General features: G+C 40.5%; 1 protein-coding gene across 2 annotated transcripts; it reads left to right on the top strand.

Moving 5' to 3' along the window:
* Positions 1-961: 961 nt before the first annotated feature.
* hbs1l (HBS1-like translational GTPase) lies at positions 962-24,709 on the top strand. Of its 2 annotated transcripts, XM_063901501.1 has the most exons (18): positions 1,251-1,825; positions 2,452-2,517; positions 2,776-2,904; positions 3,049-3,300; positions 12,923-13,031; positions 13,185-13,426; positions 14,313-14,478; positions 15,076-15,193; positions 16,655-16,801; positions 17,242-17,316; positions 20,252-20,369; positions 20,657-20,725; positions 20,816-20,920; positions 22,421-22,511; positions 22,659-22,767; positions 22,915-23,015; positions 23,516-23,660; positions 23,747-24,709. In XM_063901501.1, the coding sequence occupies exons 1-18, from the start codon at positions 1,783-1,785 to the stop codon at positions 23,756-23,758; spliced, it is 2,097 nt and encodes a 698-aa protein (XP_063757571.1). In that variant the 5' UTR covers positions 1,251-1,782; the 3' UTR covers positions 23,759-24,709. The 2 variants fall into 2 exon arrangements, with proteins under 2 accessions (XP_063757572.1, XP_063757571.1); XM_063901502.1 differs by lacking the exons at positions 12,923-13,031; positions 13,185-13,426; positions 14,313-14,478; ... (9 more) ...; positions 23,516-23,660; positions 23,747-24,709 and adding an exon at positions 4,159-6,701 and having other exon boundaries at positions 962-1,825.
* Positions 24,710-25,018: the final 309 nt, after the last annotated feature.

Below are 25,018 nucleotides of genomic sequence, written 5' to 3'. Positions count from 1 at the left end.
TTTTAGTGATGCAAAGGAAGAGTTCCCTCTCTGTCACCTGTGTGACCCTGTAAAGTGAGCATTTTTGTGTCTGTTTACCTGTGAATGCATGTGTTCTCTTTGCATGCAGTTGTTTATTATGACATGTAGATATGTACACGCAGGAAGTGGAATGTTAGAGGGGAAACCTCCACCCACTTAGAGGCACACGCGCACCAAACACGCACATAAAGAGACGCAAACTCTTAACGAAAGGAGACATTTTGTATACAAGAAATAATAAAATATGTCCTCCTGATATGAATGATACCACTCGTGTTTTTACGAGTTTGCTCGTGTCAATTAAAGCTTTTCTTGTCAAATTGCCAGTTGTAATTTGAGCCATTCATTGTGAAAAGGTTCTTACAATTACCTAAGCAGACGTCTTTCTTTATTCCACTCTATTTTTAGATTCAGGTGACACCCCAAACCTCATATTCAATTTCACTGGTGCAGATGTGCAAGTGCACATTTCACCTACATCACTGATATCAGATTATGTTCTGACATTTTCATCTTTTTCATTGGCACGCAGGCTACTAGATGAAATCAGAACAACAAAATGTATCAAAACCACAAATGCACACACCTGCACACATATGCGTGTGAACATGAAAGACATGAAGATATGCAAAAACCAAGTCAGAGATAAACATGTACACCAACATAAGTACAAACATCGTATTTACTTCCCTTTCGTGATAGGCAATATGTTTTTTTGTGAATATAGTAGGAAAGAATGATGTCCTTTATTGGGTATGAGTGTGTCTGTGTAGGTGTGAGTGTGGTTTCAGATGGGTTGGTCTCTAACCATAACCTTAAACAAAAAATGGTTTAGACATTCAAACCTCAAAATCATGATTTGTTGTAGGCTACTCTCATTAATTGTATTGCCCTTCTGTTGAACTCTTCAAATCTTACTCAAGGTTTTGCAAAGAGGAGAATCTCTTTACACATTTTTCTTTGTTTGTCTGCGTTATTGTGCTTCCTGTTTTACATGAATTAGACATCATGGCAAATGATCATTTCAAGTTTTTCCTTGTTCATTAACCAAAACAGTGTTTCTCTGTATGCAGGTCTCATGATGCAAACATATGAAATATTATCACCATCCTCAACCTCGCTGGGTTTTCCAAGATAAGAAAAGATTTAGATTGTAACCCTTTCACTGTTCCTTAAAATCAGCACTTTTCCCCTCAATCCTAAATCTGTTGTTTTTCTTCTATTACATTGATGATTTGCGATCAAGATATACTTTTCATGTTTTTAATAATTCTCTGTCCCTAATTCCAATATATATCAGTTGACTGGTGATAATATAAAGCTCTACAATCATCAACTGATTGGAAGTCACTTTATAGCTGACATAGACTGTGGTGTTTTGTGAAGTCTCTTTGGGAAACCCTCGTCTCATGCCGCATTAGAGGCAACTGCAACAGGAAGTTACGTCAGCGACCAAAAACAATGTCTAAGCAAGTTTTTAATTCTGTTTAATAATTAGGTAGCTAAAGATCCAGCCAAAGACAACTAAACTTGGGAATTAAATGCATTTTTATATCTCAGATTTAATTTATCTTTTTTTCCCGGGCTTCAGAATCAAATCTGACTGCCTGCTGTTGTACTTTCACTGAGAAGCAGCAGCAACCGCAGCCGCAGCAGCAGCAGCAGCAGCAGCAATGGCAGTCCGGCAGTGAGACACATGTCACAACAGTCCGTGAGCCGAAAAATATTAAAGCTAAGGCCGAGAGAAGACATTTAAACAAAATGTCTCGGCACAGAAATGTTCGAGGTTATAACTACGATGAAGGTAGATACCCTTATCTAGGTGTTGTTAGCCATTCAGGCGTCACGACAAGGCCTCAAATCGCAAAATCGACTACCCTGCTAAGCTAACGTACTGTTGTTGATTGTAGCTGCAGGGGCTAATACCAGCTACTTTAGCTGGAAAGATAACATTGCTGTCGTGTCACTTAGCCCCTGTAACAAGATACAGTGCACTTTCATACTATTATCTACGTATATCAAGCTTTTTTGAGAAAGGTTGCTACGTTAAAACATGATGTGCTGTGTTTATAACAAATAATGTTCAGACACGTTTACGTTAGCTAACTTTGCTTCACTGACAGGCTAGATTCCCAGTGTTTTGAAATAAACGTTACAAACGTCTGCTACGTTATTGAAAACAGTTAATCACATTTGCATAACCTTATTCATTAATTAAGCATAATGATGTCTAACACTTACACAGAAGTTGTTAAGAGAAGGTTTAACTCGCTCCCGATTTACTGTTTGTTATGCACTCTATAAAGTTGCTGACCAGGCAGAGTGACCACTGTAACAACGAGTCATTATCTACTGCCTTATATATATATATATATGCTTGTGTAAAATGAACAAATGGGATAACATTTCCACCTTAATTATTTTTTCTAGACTTTGACGATGATGACGTGTATGGCCAGTCTGTGGATGATGACTACTGTATTTCACCAGCAACAGGTTAGTATCATTGAAAACAATATTATAGCTTATCAAGAATATATGTTTGCTAATAGACAATAATAGTCTGTAAGAACATTGTTTCACATGATTTGTAAAATAAAATTACAGTTAAACACAACAGTAGTTACTCTTTAGGGAGAAAAGTGTATTTGTATAATATCTTTCAATAAAGGATTGGTTTCAATTCTGCAGCGTTAACCAGACATCACATCTTTTAGTTTGTAAGCATCCATAAGGTATTTGTGGTTTATACAGCAAATCAGTTCATCTACTCGCGTCAAGAGAGGCAAGCACCAAGGGAGGAGCCGTTAGAAGAGGAAGAATGTGAAGATGATGTACCCATGTCCCCTACCACCAGCCACAACCTAGACCCTCTTGAACAAGGTAATATTATAAATTCCCTGCAATGTTATGCTCTTTAAACACATTATGTGTCTGTTTTTTCTAGAACATTTTTTGTAACATGTTGTTTCTTTTCTGAATTACAAATGAAATGTCTCTGTCTAATTTGTGTCTTGTTCTTTATAGCCAAACTGTATTCCTGTCTGGACCATATGCGGACTGTGTTAGGAGATGCAGTGCAAGACTCAGTCCTGACCCAGGCAGCCATAAGCTGTGGATTCGACCCACAGAAGGCACTGGATGCAGTCCTGTCTGAAGACGCTAAAACAGCCCCAGTTACCAAAAGCACCAACGTAGAGACGGCTTCAGCAGCAATAGCAAGCCAGGAGAAAGCGCAGCTTCCACAAAGAACCAAGAAAGAGGCTGTCGCCGAGAAAGGTACGCTTGGATCAGATCGAGTTATGATAATTTTATTGGTCCGAGATTGTTATCAGTGATCTGTTGTGTATTTTTTTCGACTAATTTGTCAAACAAAGCACCAGATCTGATCAAGTTATTATCCACTGTGGAAAAAGGATTAATATATTTCTCAATCAATTCATTTATATAAGTGTTTTTTTCTTGTAATTTAACTACTGATAGATCTAGTTCCCATTTTTTAAGGACTAATAATCAAATACCTCTTTGTATCAATAAGTTGTTCGTTTTAAATAGACATCGCTAAGCAAAATAAAAATGCCCCAATTTAAGCATTTTTCTTGAATAATATCTCACTAATATTAATTAAGTATTAATACTAGCAATATACTTAAGGAATATGTATAACTGACATTTATATATCAGATAAAATATCTCTACACACAAAGAAGGCTGCTACGTTTACTGTGAAAAATGGAGGATAACAGAAGTTGCCCATCATGCAATGATTATGGGTTTTGATGTCGGTCACTTAAAGCATTCATGTTAAACGGTTAGCCTAACATGAATGCAAATTGTCTGATGAATAATAAACCTCATAGCTTGGTTATACTGACAACTTCCAATACTGTTTCATAATATTGTTGACCGAATGCCTTTGAGTAGGTATATACTTGAATAAAAATTTGAATGATGTTCATTCGGATGGTACTTATACAAACATGTGTGCAATGACACATTTGAGTGATGCAAATGTTTAACAAAGTGCCTTCTTTCTGTTTTTCTCCCTCTTATTGCCGATATGATTCATCTGACTCCTGTTCTGTTGTCCTCCTGTCTCTTCTCTTTGACAACTCTAATTGGCTTTCGTAAGGTAAGGAGCCCACACAGACATTACATCCAATGCACACAAACCCCTGACTGATTGTTTCAAACAAACACAACCGCATGTGCAAGCAAGTGCTCTAAACTTGCGTGACCTCCAACCGCAATATAAGGATGACCCTATGGTTAGCAGCTCTGAAAATCTTAATGTTATCAACCAAAACGGGAGTTCAGGTGTTGCCAGTCTGGCACAACTAATGTCTGATCATAAGCAGAAGAGTAAGGCGACAGGAGTAGTTGATGCAGGGCGGGGTTTTGGAGTTCCCTCATTAGGTGCTCTCGCGTTCGGACATAATTCTCCTCCATCCATTATGTCTAATCAGAAGGGTCTTTCATTGGGAACATTGGCATCTTTAAAAATGACTTCAGGATCTCAAGGCCCAGCTCCATCCCTCCTCTCAGTTTCACTCAGTAGTATGTCGCTAAACAACCCCAAGATAACAACTGCAAGCTCTTCTCTGGCTGTTCCTCCTGGGTTTGGGGATCTCAGTTCTGTCCTCTTGAGCAATCAGCCCTCAGTGGGAGTTGTGATTGGAGGCAAAGCCAACAAGTCTGATCCTAGGGGAAGCCCATCCTTGGCTGATTTAATCCAGGAACATTCACACCGCAGCCCGACTGTCAGTAACTCCTTTCCTACTCCCCTGAGCTGCGTAACTTCTGCGACATGTCAAGGGATGGTTGCATCAGCACAACTATCCCTCTCTGCGCTCGCGTCACAGCACCAAAACAGAAATATGCTCATTCAATCGCAGAGCACTGAGAAACCAGCTAACACTCTCACCTTTCCTAAACCAACCAACAATACTCCTGCATGCCTTGGTGGGACTGTGTCATTGCCTACGCTAGCCCTGCAACATCAACGTTTGCTTGTTTCCCCTCAACCCTTCAGCAGTGAATCTCCAGCAAATGCACTGAAACACCCACCTGGCATCTCTGAGCTGCCATCTTTGACACATTTGGCATCTAAATTCAAAGGCAAAACCTCAAACACCTCAAATGGGTCACAGTACTCCCTCAGCTCTCTCCTTTCACCAGCAAAACCAGAGGGGGCTGGTGTGTTAGCAGAAAGTACTGCAGATGGTGGGACCAAGCATAAGGTCGACCACAAACCATACCACCAAAGCGTCAGGCCACTTAAAATGATGCAAACTATAGATTTGAGTGCTCTAATGGCCCAGTCGGATGGAGCAAGCCCTCATCACTTCGACGGCGACCTCCCTTCACCTTCTTCTCCAAATTCTGTTGCCGCAGGACTGGATCCTTCAGTTTTTGCACAACCATCAGTATTCGCGATCACTTTGTCATTTCAAGGCCACAGAAAACAGAAGAGGATGAGTTATATAACGAAGGGAGGAATAAGAGTTCAGAGGACAGGACGTGGTTACCAGGCCTTCCTGTGTGAATCACAGGACGAATCCAAGGAGCAGCACTCAACACTCTCGACAATTGTACCATTCAGCTTTGAATCTCCTTCACCTGACGACACTGTCCGTGCTAATCAGCGAAAAGCTTTCACCAGGTAGAGGAGAGGAAAGGAAAAGCACTTAAGTCGCCAGGTTGGTGCTAAATTGACTCCTTTTGGGATGAGAACCACCAACAGAACTAAACCCAACTTTTTAATGGTGTCCCACAATCAGCGGTGTGGCTTTAAGAAACTTTTGGGGACCAACAATACGACGGAACTCTGACCACTGCCTAAAAGAACTCGGCTAGAAACAGTATTACTACAGAGCTGGTGTATTCTAATTTTTTAAAAAGATTCAAACAACAAGTCTTACATTGCTACTACGTGAAGAACAATGGTGTTTAAGCCAAGCAGGATAAACCACTCCTTGCCAGTTTGACATATTTTTCAAAGAAGTATTAGTATTTTAAGAACTTTTAGAGTAATTCTCTCCTGATTTACTGTATTTACATTTTACTACTTTTTAAATTTGAGTCTTATTTTTCTACGCTTATATGGCAGTTGGCTTTTTTATCAACTTTTTTTGGAAAGTAGTTTATTCTTAGCCAGGGAAAATGTGCATCTCTTACTGCACGGCCTCTTTTCTAGTTTTGATCTGCATGAACCCTCAAAAGAGGTTCATTTTGTTTGCAGGTGTGCTGCAGCTATTGGAATATGGATCAGTTAACCATTGTTCTGGTTTACTTCTGCCTGTATTTGAGATCATGGGGTAGACATTTTGGTTTGGAGAACACCTGGAGATTTTCCCATGAGGTTGCGAGAACAAACACATGCACGTGCATGCATACACAACCCCACAAATACACACACACAGACAAGTGAACACTTTTAATTTTTGACATTGAAGAGATGCGTTTACTATGAATGGAAGCGCTGTAATAAGAGTGCAGTGAATGGAAAGTGAATGACCTAATCGCTGAGGTGAAAGACGTTTTTCCTGCTCTAAGAACCAGCTTTTAATATTACCATGTACAAATGAGTTTATTTGAATCTGGGTGTGTCATGACACTCTGCCAGATGATAATTTGTCAATTTTGAAATAAAGATGACTGAGTTCTGTGCTGTGAGTGCACCTGTCTCTGGGTGTGTCTCTGGTTGTGCTTGGGATTGCTTCTGTGTGTCTGATTATAAATATGCTTACTATTTTACATAACCATTTAAAATGCTGCTCCATTCCCTTTTTAGATCTGAGTCGAGTATGTATGTTCAAAATGAAGTGTGAAAAAAGAAACAAATATCTGTATCGTGTGCAGTTTTCTGAAAGCTGGCCCAGAGTTTCTCGAGGCATGTCTCATTTTTAGTGTGAGTCACAGGTATTGGTTTGAATGGTGAATCTTGTCTTTTAAGAAAAGCCTGATTAAACAAGGATGAGTTGGTTTATAATAGGGCACTACCAAATAGTTTCAAGCCTAATGTGTGACTTTAACTTTAAATTCTAAATACATACTCTAATGCTGTGCAGCTTTTTCCTCTATTTGCACCATTATTCTTTCTGCTCTATGATCAGGTGGTATTTGTTTTATGCTATTAGTAGAAAAATATTCTATTGGTGACTGCGTAGGTTTATCTTACCAAATATTTCCGATAACTCCACAGCGTTTGTAGTTCAAAAGTCAACATTATAAAAGAAGATAGATTTTCAAACGGAAAACGTGTTTTCATCTATGAAATATTCTGCTTTAATCCAACAAAATGTTCACTTTGTTCAAAAAACTGTCTTTCCTGCTTGCCGCACACCCCTCTACTAATGGGACGATCCAACAAATCATAATATCTCCAACAAGAACGATAGTTGGCTTATTAAAAAAACACTGATTTAAGTACTGGAATAACTAATTTAAATTAGCATTTAGTTTGAGGATCTTTGGAGGAAGATGGTGTAATAAAATATGGAGACACATATTCAAAGTTTCATTTAAAAACCACAATAAAGGCTTCAAATGTGAAGACATTTTGAACAGCCCTAGTAGAACAACATGTATTAACAGCAACAACGTTCAGGATCCCTGTTATATTCACAGTCTTATTAACCCTCAAAACCTCCCGCCTAATCTTCTGACTATTGTCGTCAGCACACTCTTGGTCGGTGTAGTATACTTTTCTGTCTCATTGTCGTTTTTAACGTGAAAATGCTCTTTGAGTGGTGGTGTAAGGTGTTGGCTAGACGTGTGTAAGCTTTATGCAGCTGCAAAGACATGAGTGCATTGGAACCTCAGGGTTTCCAAAATGTATCAGTGTGCCTGAGGGAAGTAATAAATATTAAAAAGCAGATGGACCAATAATGACAAGTCAAACATTAGATGTCAAACAGGTTTCTGAGTGTGTGTGAAATCCTGGGAGGATGATGATGATTGGAAATAATAATGTCTATCAGGGATGTGGTGGTGCGAGTCTTGTGATGTGTATCTTCATTGTTCTTAGTTGTGAAAATGTAGAATTGACTAAGTCATTAACAAGTAAATTTGTCCAGAAACTGTAATGTCCTTTTTTTTCTCTTAAGGCGAGCCAGTGTGTGGGTTTGCGCAGGAAGCTGCACTCTTGGAGCAAATGTCAGCCCAGGCACATACAACCGATCAACTTGCGCTCTGTGTCTCACACACACCACCTACGTAGGAAAATCTGATCATGTCTCGACGTTTCACAGCTTTGTCAAAGGCTTTGACAGATCAAATCATGGTGTTTCTTTATAGGCTCTGCACCTCTGCAAGGCGTAGATGTTGCACAAACATAGAGTTGCTGTGATGTGGTGTCAATACTGGAAAATACCATTTAATTCTGAACAAGTGGTCAGAGAAAGCGAGTGCATTAGGATGGTGATGCCATCAGTAGTACAACTTTGCTGTGGTGTGATATATTTACAGGAAAAAATAAAGACTGAGAGAAATGGCATTCTTTAATGGAAAGAAGCAGCTTTCTTATTACAAAGACATATAAGAGTTGATTTCTGCAAGTCACACCAAATCAGCAATATGTCCCTGCATGCAATGTGGCTTCACAAACTGGTTGTGGTTGTGCAGCCCGAATAAAAAAACTAAACCTTCTATGTATCAATTCAAGTACAAAATGAACAGTTTTAAATGTTTTTGGGTCAGCTTGGGAGCACTGCATATCACAGAATTATCCTGTTTATAGTTTGCAGTGGCCTTCTCAAGTTGGAAGCTAAGCTTGTGCTGACTGAAATGAGACCCTACAACAAACACTGACACATTCTATTAAGTTATAGTGAGGAGAAATTGAGATTGAGGACCCTTTTTTAAATTGTTAGCCCCCATGCACTATCTCTTCCACGCGCATAAGGGTAATTTGCACCCCTAGCAAACTTGTTAAGTTGAATTACTGTATTTAGTTATTCCCCCCCTCTCTTTAATAGCCTTAAACCGAGAAAAACAAAGTCATTTTAGGATTGGAGGTAAGTAAAAGTTTTGATTACAGTTTTCAGCTTGATGCTGACAATATAGCAGTGTGAGCAAGATATAGGTTCTTTTTATTTATGTATCCAATTGTTTTCAACCTCTAAAACACATAGCACTGCTCTTCAATGTGTCCGGCTCTACTCACTGGATATTTGAGGGTATCTTGTCTTTATATCAGGGTAGACGGTGATTCACGTCTTTCGTAATGTCAGTAATCATCACCAATGACTTACATGCTGTAAGATGGTAGATAAAGTTGTTCCAGTGTACAGATGGCCTTTATTGAAAGCTCAAGAGTTGATGTTTATTATTATTATTATATGTGAGTGATTTGCTTTTATACCCTGATGTGCATTAATGTCCAGTAAAGCAACCACAGATCTGAAGATGAGGGGATGCATCACATACTTTAAATTGGTTGCCATTGTTATTCCTTTTGACTTTTACCTTAAGGTTATTGCGCTGTAAGGCAGACATAAAGCCTACAGTGGTTCTATTTTGAAATCTGTAAGCCTGTAGTAGGAGAGAGTTCTTCTTAGTCATGCTGGTATGGCTTAAGCTTGACAGTCTGCTGAGTAGATGGTTGTGTGCGAGTCATCCTGAAAAGGGGTCATACATTCTCACCTCGAGCATCTGCACAGCTAACTTTTTAAAGACTTATTGACCCAGACGAAATGTTCTCATGAGTCAAAACGTGCCCCTCGACACTCTCATGTACCCCCCCTGATATCTATGAAGAGCTGAATTAAGTTTAGAAATTGTATTGTCTTTCACAGCCTTTAGCGGCCTCAAGTGGTTGGTGGCCTCATTCTCCAACACTTCTTTTCAGGTTTCATTTTTTTTTTTATTGTCATGGCCATCAAAGAAGTTAATTTGCTCTTTATGGGGAAACTTTTAAAGGTAAAGCATCTGACTAAATGTCTCCATCCGCCTCCACACCTCTCTTTTTGGTCTCTTATGCTCACTTTAACAACTACCATGCCCTCGGAGCGTGTCAATCACCCTGCAACCTGCTGTTGCACTCTTTACTCTAGCTATTTTAGATTTGCCTGACTACTTGAGTGTGTCTGTGTGTATTTGGACGGGGAGGGGGGGGGGTATATGTGTATTTGGACGGGGAGGGGGGGGGTATATTTGCATATCCTGGTCGACTCCTCTTATCCGGTGCTCAGTTGGGCCCTCAGGCCAAGGTGTACAAATGATTCACACACTCTTCAGTCATTGCAAGGGTCCCGTATCCCAGAGAAATCCTGGATGGGAGGACACCAACTGTTTACCTGCCAGTCCAAACAGTGTTAAGAGATCCTGCTCCAAGCTTCTGAACCTGATTGCGCTGTATACTGTAGCTGGTCTCAGGCCGCCTTCTTTAAAGCTGCCCCCAGGCCAGCCCAAAAATGAGTCGGGCAGGTTAGTTGTTTGAAGAGGTATTGGTGTTTGGACAGAGCAACAATCTTGGTAGTTAAAACGTTGTTTATCACTAAAGACCTAGAAGGAGTTGCGTAGGGTGCGCCTGTCGGTTTCACCCCAGGTTAAAATAAAGAGGTGATTGAATCTTAAAGTAACATCCTTCTGGTGCTTAATGATTATTTCTTGGTGATGCATGTGAATAAGGTGAGTTGAGGGTTTGATCGCCCTTACTTAAATGAACTTAGAGAGTGGTGCAAAAATGAGTCCTAAACCTGGTAATGGGTCAGCTTCCTTCCTCTCAAAGTTAGCAGTTATTTAAATCAAATTTGGTGCCAGAAATAAGGTTTGTGGTTAATACATGCTTACAAGATTCAAACATTTTTTTCTACGACATAAATTGCGTCAGTAAATAAACCCTAAAAAAAAAGAGGGCCCAATAGGACTACTAAACGCCACCAGTCCAGCACGAGTCCACCTCTAGCTTAGCAGTAGTGATGTAATGCATTCGTGAAGTGTTTTTTTTTAAAGCTTGACGTCAGCTTTTTACTTCTGGCCATTGTCTTTATGCTGTTAGAAAAGTTAATATGTGGAGATCATCCTGCTGAAAAAAATGTGTTAGTATCATAAACGTTTGTTTCTTACAGATCTTATTATCTTAAATCTGATCTAATGAGTTCATTTTCTGCACAGCTGACTCTCCATATCAGTGAATTGCAAGCTGTCTGGTGTTAGTTAGATACAGGTGGTTGAAACCTCGCTGCAGCTAGGACATGAAAAGCCTCCAGCTGCAGGAAGAAGCACAATTCCCCAGAGAGAATTCTTTCCATCTCATGTCGCCGCTTACCACAGGCCATGTAATGACAGTGCTGATTCAGATTTTAGTGAAGACTTTGGTTCAAACTTTTTGGATGCATTAAAACTGTTCTTTGTACGAATGCATTAATCAATCCTTATCTTGCCTTCTAGCTAGCAGGGTTAATAAGCTGTAGCTTTTTATTTTTTATTGAGAATATCTTTAAAGCTTTGTCTCGGTTGTCCCCCTTCCCATTTAAAAAAACCAAAAAAAGATAGGTCTCACAGCAGCATGTGAATGTCATTGTTCTATGAACTAAAAAGACTCTTCTGGTTGCAGTGAGCTGCCTCAGTTGTGAATCAGTGTTTCAATAATGAAAGGGACTTTTTCTAGCGCAGTGCCAGTCATTTAGAGAAGACTTGGTTAGAGAAAGTCCATTAATAATTCTGTTGAATCACATCTCGTTTCCTCTCATTTTCCCTCAGGGTATTTTTTATGATGAATAAACTGCACAAAGCATACAGGAGCACATATAAGGATTGTATTCTTTATGGTGCAAGTGCATGCTTAAAAGCTGTATACAAAGATATCTTTGTAAACCTGAACAAATGAAACGAACGTCTCAGCACTATTTTTTTTGTGCTTTTCGTTCTTGAGAAACATCCTACGGCTGGATTATTGCAGTTACATCAGTGAGGACATTGTGTGGGAGTTTTGCTTGATTTTACACTGCAAAAAAATAGAAAAGCAAAGCGCGGTTTATAACAAAACAAGCCTTTCTTACTTGTAACAAATCCAAAAGCGTTTGGGTTTTTGTATATCAGAAAAGTCTGTTTGTATAAATATATGCACGTTTGTCTGAATCGATTGTGTGTTGGTGACAATACAAATTCCCCCCTCAGACCTGCACTTGCTGAACTTGCTAAATTGACACCTCAAGACTCATTCTGGGAAATGCTCTGTGACTCTGCTCTATTTACGTTGAGACGGGAGGCAACGGCCACTTCTGAAATTAACCCTTTCTGAACCAGGATGTCAGTGCCATACACATGCACACAGGCGCTCACAGGGTGCAGCAGCCTTGGCTGTGCAGCCCAGTCTAAATGAATCAGGAGCATGATATGACTGGGACCGGTGGCCATTCGTGACTGGGATGACAAAGCGATGACCTCGACACGTCTCACTGCTGCACAATATGAACGTCAGATAGATGGAGGCTCAGGGTGCAACTGATTGTATCAGATGCTAACACCTAAGAATACGTGCTCTCAAACAGCTATGCCAAGGAGAATTTTCATAAAATATACATTGTTATGTCTATCTAAATCACCATAAGTGTCTTTTACAGTGTATTTTCCAGTAAGGGACCTTTTCTGAGGCAGGCATAGTTGGACCAAAAAATATTGTGGAAGAACCCCATTAGTCACAAATTACGTTGATGTTATGCGGATGCATTAACACTAATTCTCTAGCATGAGATGTGTTATCCAGTTATGTGGGATCACAATCAACCTTTAAGCCCCACATATAAACCCTTTATCACACCTTAAAGGTCATTTCTTTTTGCCTTTTTGGAATTGGAAAATAATTGTAACTCATGTCATGGGTACTGGCCACAGTGATTCATGATTGCCTTTGTTTGTGAGCGAGTGTATAGTTTTTTTCCTCTCTTCCTTGTAGCTAAAAGCAGAGACGTGGCTCACAATAAACTGGACTCTGAAGTCGTCCCCAAAGTGGCCCGCATGACTGTTTCTGGAAAGAAGCAGACCATGGGCTTCGATGTTCCCAGGTATCTAACTCGCAGCTTTACACAACATTCTCATTACACAATGCAGAGCAATTAAAATAGTAGTTTTATTTAAAAGTTATCATGGCTTATCATCTGTGGCAGAGGTGAGCTGTGTTTCCTTGTGATTAAACTCCTCCACATTCTACCCTCAAGTGTGGTGAATGGTGGCGTCGGGACCCCTGTACGCCGTGGTGGCAGCCCGGAAAGCTCCGCAGCAGCCTCCGAAGCCACGCCCAAGCGTCCAGAGACTCCATCTAAAGGTTCGAATGGAGACGAGCCCTCCACAGTTCCAACCCCGGGACGCTCCTCCGGAAAGGCCCGGCAGACGATCAACATCAAGGAAGAACTGGAGAAGAGGCAGGGTGGCAAACCTCTGTTAAATTTGGTGGTTATAGGTAGGAGGCAAATATATAAAACATACTTAAGAATTTTAATGCATCAGATCACTAACAAGGGATACAAAATTAGATTCTGCAGAAACATAATCAATTCTCAAAATGTCTTTCACACTTACTATCCTAAATATTGATTCATAGCAAAACACAAGGACTTGCTGTTTGAGTTAATGAGTAATATACAGCACCACTATATTACTGTATTCTTGGAATTGTTGATTTTAGTGTTTAATTGTTGATTAAACACTAAAATCAATGTTTCTTTTAACTTCTTTCTTCAAATAGTTTCCTTTCAGCATCTCTAATTGTCCATTCATTGCAACATATCTGTTATTAAAGAAGAAAAAGAAAAACACATTAGGTGTTTTCCCACATCTTTGAATTGGTAATTTGTTTCTCATAGAGTTTCTGCCATTTTGTAGCTACTGTAAGTCAACGTTGAGTTGTAGAAAACGAGGCGAACTGCAGACCAGTGCATTGGCTCAGTCATGATTTCTCGTTCTCATTTAGACCAGAATAAGTGACTCGGTAGTTTCAGAAGTGCAGATGATCGTAGTTTCCCACAGGCTGCGAAACCTCTCGGTATACCACAATTTACCAATGCGTTGTCCTCTCCCTTCCCCCATCTAACCCTCCTTCCTTGTTCCCATTTCTGTCAACCTTACTCCACTTGTGCAACACCGCTTCTTCATTCTCCCATCTGTAGCTTCCCTCTGCAATGCCTTATCTCTCCCCTTCCTCTACCTGTCTTATCACTCGTATTGCACTCTTCCTCTGTCCTCACCCTTCGTCTCTCCCTGGTGTCTTTTATCTTACCCACCCTCTGAGCTCCTTTTCCCTTTATGTTTATCTCTCTCTAACATGAACACCATATCGTTCTGTGCAGGTCATGTGGATGCAGGTAAGAGCACTCTGATGGGCCACCTGCTGTATCTGCTGGGCAACGTCAACAAGCGCACCATGCACAAGTATGAGCAGGAGTCAAAGAAGGCGGGAAAGGCCTCCTTCGCCTATGCTTGGGTCCTGGATGAAACTGGCGAGGAGAGGGACAGGTACATTTTGAGCGGGCACTTACAAACAAACAGATCTTTAAGCACAGAAATGACCAGTCCCTGTTGTCACATTGATAGACAGGGACACTTATCTAACTGCAGTCTCTTCCTGTTGTGTGCTTAGATTGATAAGGAATCTCTCAAACTATGCCCCCAACCTATGAGAATAACCACATTTTTAGTTGCATTTAAGTAATAAATACACAATTGATAAACTTTCAATAAGGAAAGATGACTTTTTATGTCTATGTTTGATGTGAAAGGGAAGCATTAAAAGCCAGAAACAGAAAGTGATTTAGGGTGTGCTCGCTTATCAGTTACTTCTAAAGTGCATGCCTAATACATAAAGCATCTGGATGGAAGACCCGCCCACTAGAAGACATTGCACTCGAACTGAAATTGGCTGAGGGCTTAAATCTACATGACCTTAAAAGGCAGTCCAACTGCTCTGCACACAATCCACATCCATACATTGTTCAATTTAGAGAATTAAGCAATACTTTAACTTCTATTAAACACAAAACAGATCATCTCCTTCCATGTGGGCGAAGTGATCGTTTAAAACACAGTCCCCTCTTTTATGTGTGTTTGCTCCAGAGGTGTGACGATGGATGTGGGCATGACCAAGTTTGAAACGGATTCTAAGGTTGTGACTCTAATGGATGCCCCTGGACACAAAGACTTCATCCCCAACATGATCACAGGAGCTGCACAGGTATATCAAATATACAAGTGTTAAAGCAGCCTGCACAGTGCATGTAGCTACACAGGAAATGAGATGTCTATCGGTATCAGGGCATAAGGTGTTTGTGCGTTTAGAGGAACAGTCAATGAATCATAGAATTAGGCATTAGCAGTGTAAATAACCAAGAGTGAATCTTCAATGAAGTCGAGAAATAATTGTGCAGGAACCACTTATTCCGGTTGACTTCTTAAATAATTTGTCATTTTAGCATTTTCGATTTGTTTTTGATACCTAGGGTGGAAATTAATGTGATACAATCACACAAAAGAGACTTGAGAGGAGCAGGAAACAGATGATTATAACAAAAACCCAAACTGGAAAGCTACACGCATACGTACGGTTCCATACTCTACACATTTATGTGCATTTATGTAATGCATTTCTCTGATTAAATAAACCTCCACTCATTTAAAATAGATCTTTTTGCTTTTTAGATACCCTCAGACTGCCACACCCGTCGGCTAGATTTCAAATAACTTCTGCGGTTTTGGGTGTTGGTGTCACAAGGTGTTTTTTTGCACCATGGGTGTGCTCGTCTCTCCCGGTCGGTGCCACCAATGTAATTTCTCTTTTAACCATATGACTGTCCTCCGGTGCAGACTCATCATGTAGTGACTAAGTGGTTTCTGCTCTGTTGGCTGCTGTCAGATGTGACCTACTCTCAAGTCATGGTTCCACAGCCAGTAGCTACTACCATTTAAAGTGTTCATCAATGTAGAAAAAAATCTCTATTTCTACTCTTCGATTTTTTTATCCTTTTTCCGATCACCTGTTGAGTACATTTTTTAAACGGAAAAAAATCATATTTAATATATATATAATATAATCAATTAAGAAAAAGTGATTTTATGCATGTTTAATTGTTTAATGTTATTGTTTGAATGCATTAGGAACAGTTCATTTTTGCGTCTTGTGTCATAGTGGCTGTGGAATTTATCTTAAATTGGACTCAAGTTATCCTAGATCCTATTATTGGTATTTAAAGTCAGAAAAATGCTATTAATCACAGCTAGTTTGATAGGTTCAATATACCCTGTAATTAAGATGTATAAAATAAAAAAATAGGAAAGTAAGCAATAAAAAGAAACAAGTTTTAATGGAATCAGAACAAAAGGTGTAATAAAATGTTACCATCAAATAAACAATAAAATAAGGTTGCAAGTTCAAAACTACAAAGCAGTATTAGCAAATGTTTGCCTTATCACTTACCATGAATGAGAATGCTCTTGTGAAATAGCTCTTTCTTTTACAAAATTAGATTAGACTTAATAGATAACGGGTTTCATTTTTTTTCTCTTCCATTTAAGCAGTGTAAGTTGTCCGGCTGAAGAAGACTCCTAACCTTTTGTTTTTCAGACATCAGCTGTTTATTTACCTATGAGTGTCGTCTGGAAACACAGTTCTTATTTTTCCCCTCGCGTCTCTCCCCAGGCCGATGTGGCGGTGCTTGTGGTGGATGCCAGCCGAGGAGAGTTCGAGGCGGGTTTCGAAGCGGGCGGTCAGACAAGAGAACACGCCCTATTGGTGCGCTCGCTCGGCGTCACTCAGCTCGCTGTAGCTGTCAACAAGATGGACCAGGTCAGACCCAGCTACTCAACTGACACATAGCGGGGACGTTTTTAGAGATATAAAACATGTGTGATTGACTGTTTAACACTCGGTAGTACATGGAGATGCATAGATATTTAGGGGAGTAAAAAAAGGGAAGCGATGGGCTTCACAAACCCACTTTAAACAGTCAAGCAGCAGAATGTCTTATATTACATCCCAAGGGTAAAAAGCTGACTCATAATCAGCCATTCACAGATGTTGAAATAAAACCAACCCTGTTTCTCAAGACTTAACACCTTAAGATGTTAGGAAAGAAGAAGGCACCGGGGAACCATGTGTGTGTTTGATTGCATTTGTGTGTTTTCTTTTTTTACTATAACCACTGCATTTCTACTCAAAAGCTGTGCCGTAGGCGGGACTTTCCGTGTGTGTATTTACTTTTTTCTTTATGTGTGCATTCAAATCAGGTTAACTGGCAACAACAGCGTTTCCAAGACATTACTTCCAAACTTGGCCATTTTCTCAAGCAGGCAGGATTCAAGGTGAGTTTAAAATCAAATCACCCAACCCTACATCTTAGAATCGGTATCGATATATTAACCCCGTCGCTTGTTTTCCATCAAGCCACTAGACCACATGCGTCAAACTCAAGGCCCGCGGGCCACATCCGGCCCGTGAATGAATTATCTTTGGCCCGCATGACAAAATCTATTTACTATTAGAGCTGGCCCGCTGGTATATCATACGCGCCACCATAATACTACAAATCCCATAATGCACTGCCCGTGCGTCGGCACGTCAATCACAGGCCCGCGTCAATCACAAGTGCCCCCACTCGTTCATCAGCACTTCTGTCAACTTTCATCCCTCTCCCCACAAAATGGCTAAACAAAAGGTGGACTTTGAAAACAGGGGTTTTCAAGACAGGTGGGAGGCACAGTACATGTTCGCGGATGTAAAGGGCAAAGCTGTGTGTCTGCTGTGCGGAGACAGTGTGGCTGTAATGAAAGAATACAACATAAAAAGACACTATGAAACGAAGCACCACGACAAATACAAGCATCTGGACACGACACAAAGGCTACAGAAGGTAGAAGAATTAAAAAGAGGTCTGGTGTCACAGCAGGTTATGTTCACTAAAGCCAAATCACAAAGCGAGGCTGCTGTTAAGGCCAGTTTTACTGTGGCAGCAGAGATTGCAAAATCATCCCCGCCCTTTACAGAGGGGGAATTTGTCAAAAACGGCATGATTAATGTTTGCGACACCGTGTGCCCAGAAAAATGGCAAGCATTTTAAATGTGAGCCTGAGCCGAAACACCGTTGCTGACCGTGTTCGCCACCTTGCTGCCAATCTCCAACAACAGCTTGTGGGAAAGGGAAAAGCTTTCATCGCGTACTCCCTTGCTGTGGATGAGAGCACCGACACTTCTGATACTGCCCAGCTGTCAATTTTCATCCGTGGAGTGGACTCAAGCCTGTGCGTAACAGAAGAGTTTTTTGGATTACGCTCAATGCATGGCACAACTACGGGGAAAGATCTCTTTGAAGAGGTGTCTAGATGTGTAGATAAAATGGGGCTGCCGTGGGATAAACTTGTTGGACTGACAACAGATGGAGCGCCTGCGATGTGCGGTCAAAAAAGTGGATTGGTGGGGAGGATCCGAGAAAAGATGCAGGATGAAAACGTCACAAGTGAGCTGACAGCTTATCACTGCATCATACACCAGGAATCGTTGTGTGGCAAAGCCTTGAAAACGGAACATGTAATGAGCATCATAACACGAGCGGTTAACTTGATCAGAGCCAGAGGTTTAAATCACCGCCAGTTCAAGTCTTTTCTGGCGGAGTTAAATCCGGACTATGGTGACTTGCCCTATCACACAGAGGTGCGATGGCTAAGCCAGGGAAAGGTGCTGGAAAGATTTTTCGAGTTGCGTGAGGAGATCTGTGAGTTCATGGAAAGCAAAGAGAAAGACACATCAGAGCTCCGAAATAAAAAGTTTCTGTGTGACATCACGAGCCACCTGAATGCGCCAAACCTGCAGCTTCAGGGGCGGGGCCGTGTCATCACTGACATGTACGCTACAGTGAGGGCTTTTAAAACCAAGCTGCGCCTGTGGGAGACGCAGATTCTTCAGGAAAACTTGAGCCATTTCCCGCACTGCCAAACAATGAAAGAGCAGGTCGCTGCCGCTGTTTTCCCAACTAGACAGTTAACTGAAAAACTCGGCATACTTGGTGCTGACTTCACACGGCGATTTGCCGATTTTGAAGCCCAAAAAAGCAGGTTTGAACTGCTCAGTAATCCATTTGCAGCTGACGTGGAAAGCGCACCATCAAACCTGCAAATGTAGCTGATCGAGCTCCAATGTAGCGACACACTGAAGGCAAAATATGAGTCTGTGGGCGCTGCAGAGTTTCCACGTTTCATCCCCGACACAATGCCCCATCTACGCTCCCAGGCTGCTCAAACGCTCTCTATGTTTGGCAGCACATACTTGTGTGAACAGCTGTTCTCTTTGATGAAGATAAACAAAACTTCACACAGGACTCGTCTTACTGATGAACACCTTCACTCAATCCTGAGGATTTCCTCAGCTCAGAGCCTGACCCCAGACATTGATGAACTTGTAACCAAGATAAGACACCAAGTATCTGGCTCAGACAAGTGAGCATCACAGAGCAGCAAACGGTGCTTTGACACAGTTTCAGTTTTTAATGCAGTGTAATATTTGCATTTTGTTCTCTTGCTACTACAGGACATTTGATTTTTCTTTGAAGTAAATTACTTCTGGCTGTTGTTTGCCTGTAGAAAATGTTCTTTTTTGATTTATTTCTAATTTTTCTTTCATTTATTTCATAATTAATGTTGTTTTATAGGCAATAATCTATAGGCCTTGTTAGTTCCAGGTTCAATATGTGCAATAAGGTTGTTTCAATACGTTTTCAATAAACGTTGAACCCGTCCGGCACTTGACTTGTAGCAATTTCTTAATTTCGGCCCACTGTGTATTTGAGTTTGACACCCCTGCACTAGACCCTTAAACAGACATTTCTAACGTGTTTTCCTTCCTTTAAATGCGTCTTACTCACATTTTTGATTATTTGCTTGGCCTCCAATGGTGTGATAATATTGTTTGCCTAAAATAAAATAACTTTTCACACAGTTAACAAAGAAAACAGGCCTTTACAATAGTCAAAATAAATCACAAAACGCAAAGGAAATAATAAACAACTCATGTGGTCTTTCTTTCTCTCTATGTATAGGCTTTACATATAACTTTCACAGTATCTTAAACAGTTAAAAAAATGTGCCCCTAGTGAATGGCGTTGTGGGAATTGTATTCCTTTATGCAGTGTTGACTACAGACGTCACCATTAGATGGCCTTTTTATCAAACAAAATATTGCCTGTAACAAACTCATTTCAATTATTTCCTGCCTGTTGTTTGATCCAGTGTTAACGTGTCTTTCCAGGACTCTGATGTTTACTACATCCCCAGCAGTGGCCTGTCAGGAGAGAACCTCACCACCAGGAGTTCAGTGTCGGAGCTCACATCGTGGTACTCCGGCCCCAGCCTGATGGAGCAGATTGGTAATGCATGATGTTTGATATTCAGTTTTGGGTGGAATTTCACTTGAAACTGACTCACTGCAGCCCGATCGACTTGTTGATGAAAAAGCAGAAAATGGGTGAAAGCTTATTCAGAGTTTTGTGAATGGGTTACGCTCACCGCTGTGACTAACGCCCTTTTTGTCCAGTAACAATGAAAATGATTCACCGCCACCGTTCACAACGATTCTGGTAATATTATGTAAACTCTGTATCATTGTTTTCTTCCTCTTTTTTTTGTCCTCTGTTGTTTTCCATCTCTGCTGAAGACGCCTTCAAAGCCCCTCAGAGATCTGTAGAGAAACCGTTCAGACTGTGCGTTTCCGATGTGTTCAAAGGTACAGTCATACTTGCAGTGTATGGGATTTTGGGCATCATTCATTTCTCTTTTTCTAAGTTAAAGCTGATGGTGCATTTTTCATTCACAGACCAGGGTTCAGGCTTCTGTGTTACCGGGAAGATCGAGGCTGGTTACATTCAGACCGGAGAAAGAATACTGGCTATGCCCCCCAATGAAACATGCACTGTCAAAGGTGTGTATTAAATACATCCAGCCTGGCATGGTGGCTCACTTTGGTAGTTCACTTTTCACTTGCATGCTTTTCATGCTTTCCTACAGTGAGAAAAGGGCACACAAAAAATAATGAACAAAGTCTCACCAAGGCTCTGGTACTGCCATTACCTGCAGTAGCCGAGCATGGAGCCTATGCAACAGATAACTGCTGACAAGAATGCGACTACGTTGGTGTAGAAAACGAAAAAACATTATTTTCTACTGACATGTTATCATTTAGGCTTGGGCTGTGTCAAAAATGTTCAGACCAGTTTGATATTGATCTGATTTTACAACACACAATCAAATAGAGCCCATTAATGACAATCGAGCGACTGCTATAGTGCTTACACATTGCACCATGTTTTTAAACTTTTGTCTTTTTTAAAACCAAAAACATTTCCATATTGGCCCAATTTCAGTTTCTCTCATCATCCCAAAGACACATTATATTTGTAATAAACAAACACAACCAGCACAGCGCACATCTTCCCACATCTACTGTAACATTCACCCTCCTTCTTTTTGCTCTCATCTGCAGTAAATAGCTGCATAAATGTATCAGTTTATAAACAAACGTGTCAATTATATTGTCATATTACCTTTTTTGCAATGCAGATGTTGCAATGACAGATGCCTGTTCAGCCCGTTTCCATAAAATCAAACCAGTTTAAAATCTACATATATATACATAGACTGGAATTACCTGCGTCACTCTTAATTTTTGTCAGCATTTAACAGAAAATAGCGAATGTATGAATACTTAATTACAATTAATTAAAGCATTTAAAGAGGCTTAGAGTGCAGGATTGTATGTTATAAGGCACTCTCTCAGGCAAGCAAATTCTTTGAGTAAATAAGACATCTACTACAAACTCACCTTCATCTGAGTGCGCCTTTTTTGAAACCCTCTACATCAGGGGTGTCCAAACTTTTTTCACCGAGGGCCACAATCAGAAAAAGGTACGAAGGGCTGGGCCGCTCACTAGAGGTGAGGCATATTGCCTCATAAGTTAGCTAAATCAATCTAATGTAGGTAAATTATTCTTCATACTTGAAAACCAACAGCCTACAACATAGCTCTCCACAGGGTGTATTTATTTTGGGAGCAGCTTAGCCCCTAAAACAGAATCTTCAGGTTGCTTATAATAAGAGAAACTAGGAAGAGTGTTTTTGAAGCTTGTTACGAGCTACTTAGATTTGTTAGAAAAAAGTTTTCAACTTTGACATATTTTATTTGAAAAGTGGGCTTATTAACACACACACGTACTACTGTGACATGTATTTTGACATATATATTTAAGAAGTACAATATAAGAAAACAAGTTTCAGGTTGGGGCTATATTCCATGATAATTTGGAATTTGCTGAGGGCCATAGTTTGGACACCCCTGCTCTACATGTTGTTGTCTGACTGAATGGTGATAGACGCTGCTATCCTGTGGCCGCTGGGGGCCTTGCACTCTGTATCTTTGCTGCAGGTATTACTCTCCACGATGAGCCTCTGGACTGGGCTGCAGCAGGAGACCATGTCAGCCTCACCGTCACCGGCATGGACATCATCAAGATCAAGTAAAAAAATATTCCCACTGTGTTTCATATAAGCTAGAACGTCTGTTTTGGATGCAACATATTTACTAGTTTACTAATTTACCTCTATGTATATGTTCGGACTGCACACATTTTGCTGCATATTTATTGATAACTGCTTCCTTCCAGTGTGGGCTGTGTGTTCTGTGATCCCAAGGAGCCTATACGAGTGTGTACTCGATTCAGAGCCCGGATCCTTCTCTTCAATATCGAGGTCCCCATCACACAAGGCTTCCCAGTGAGTGCTAGCAAACACACCGTCTAGATCTAACTGTTTATCTGTAAGCATTTGTGTTGGATGTACGGGCTTACAGCGCTGTGTCTGTTTCATTCTGTGTGCATGCTGTTTCATCTTGTGTTTCTGTGTGTGTGTGTGTGTGTGTAGGTATTGCTGCATTACCAAACAGTGAGTGAGCCGGCCACCATTAGGAAACTGATAAGTGTTCTACACAAGAGCAGCGGTGAGGTCGTCAAGAAGAAGCCAAAGTGAGGGAGCATTTTATTACATTTTATTTGAGGGATAATGTGCAGCGAGGCGGACCCTGAAGGTTTATTTTTTTCATGAATTACCTCCTCGCTGCACTTTATCCTGCTTATTACACGGCTACATACTAAAGAAACCAATGACTGGACTCACAACTTATTATTTTATTGATTCAAAAACGATGGTATTGCTTATGCTAAGAGAAAATAGTCAGTTCCACTGCGTACCAATGGCTAAGACTCAAAATTGACCAATCAAGTATTCAACTAAGTCATGTTGCAAAATGCAAAGTACAGAATAGTTTTCTTACTTTGCGCTGCAATAGTCACATTCAACAACTTTCAAATGTCCCCAAGGAATGTTTCATTTTCCTTTCTACATTATATTATTTATATTTATATATATAGTTGATAAAACTTTAACATTTGTAATAATTCTTTGGAATTGGACAAAATCCAGGTTGGCGTGTTATCCTCACTTCCTGTTTGTGTTTGCTGTCCAGGTGTTTGGGTAAAGGTATGAATGCCATCGTAGAGATCCAGACGCAGAGGCCGGTGTCATTAGAGCTGTACAAGGACTACAAGGAGCTCGGCCGGTTCATGCTCAGATATGTGGGCTCCACCATTGCCGCAGGGGTTGTCACAGAGGTAAACTGCGAATGATTGAAGGACACACACAATATACAGATTTGTGCTATTGTTTTTATTTACTAGTGTGATTTTTTTCACCGCAGATCAAAGAATGAGGAGCATTTCCATCGACACAGAGCCGGTCTGAACTTGCTCTACAGGCTGCGTGCAGCCAAGACAAAGTGCAATTCCTCCAGAGATGTCCCTCATGGAAGCAGCGTAAATTTCATCCATCCACCTCTCCATCCAGCTGCTTCGACTGACTGCTCTAAACAACACCAAACTGCACAGAAACCATGCGGCAAGAGGAAGCAGCCTCCTAAACAAACAAACAGGCGCATTACCCAGCTACCCCATAACTTCAGATTTCTCTCCGTCTGACCTCGTTTGTTAGAGAATTCTCAAAATTCACTATCCAGACAATCCAGATTAAGAATATAATTTGATTTAGAAAGACAATCTAACACCCCGAGATTTCCTCAGTTATTTATGTCAATGTACTTTCCTTTAGGGATCTATGGCTGATCATTTTTGTTGACTGAAAAAGCATGGCTCTTGTTGGAACAACTAGCAAAACTAGAGCAGTCAACAAATCAGCTGCGGTGTAAGCAGAACATTTCTGCTGTAAGAGATGTCCATTCTCCTTTATGTAAAAGTTAAGATGAAGGTATACATATTTTTTGCATTATAAGGCTCTCCTAGTCAAAACTGCCGAAATGACATTTTTAATTTAGACAGAAATGAACAAAGGAACTGTTATTAGATATTATTTTTACCTTTACATAGCCAATGGGACCCAGGTTACTCGAACCAAGGTAGTTTGTGAGCAAAAAAGGGAAACTAAAATCTTCACCACTGGACAAAGACACAGACGTCTCATTTAACTAAAAGAACTTGAAATGCTTCCAGAGTAAAGCACCAACATGCTTTTTGAAGACCTCATCTGTGTTTGGTTTTTTTCTTTTAAAGACTCAGTAGAAAGGAGGAGCAGCTGTGCTTCTGTTTCCTCATTTTGTTGTTGAAGGTGTTGAGAAGGAGGACGTTGCAAAATGAACATGTCAGTAATCTGTGGTTTGAGTTTTGATTTCAGCAGTGTAAACTTTCCATTCAGTTGAAAAAAAAATCTTTAAATCCCGAAGTGTGATGGTTCTCGACATTTTAAAAACAGACACTGTATGTCAAGTAAGAAATGAAAATGTAGAGGTGATAGTTTCCTGTTGGTTTTGACAGTGACATGCCTGGGGTTGTTACCTCTGGAGTGGAAAGCACCAAAAAACACACTCAATGAATGCTGATCAAAGTCAAAATAGGTCACAATTTTTGAAAAATGCCCACAATGCTTTTCCAGTTTCCAGTGGTGGACTCTGAAGTGACAA

Source organism: Eleginops maclovinus, chromosome 15 (assembly GCF_036324505.1).
Source record: "Eleginops maclovinus isolate JMC-PN-2008 ecotype Puerto Natales chromosome 15, JC_Emac_rtc_rv5, whole genome shotgun sequence".
Lineage (NCBI taxonomy): Eukaryota > Metazoa > Chordata > Actinopteri > Perciformes > Eleginopidae > Eleginops > Eleginops maclovinus.
This window is presented reverse-complemented; position numbering and strand designations above follow the sequence as displayed.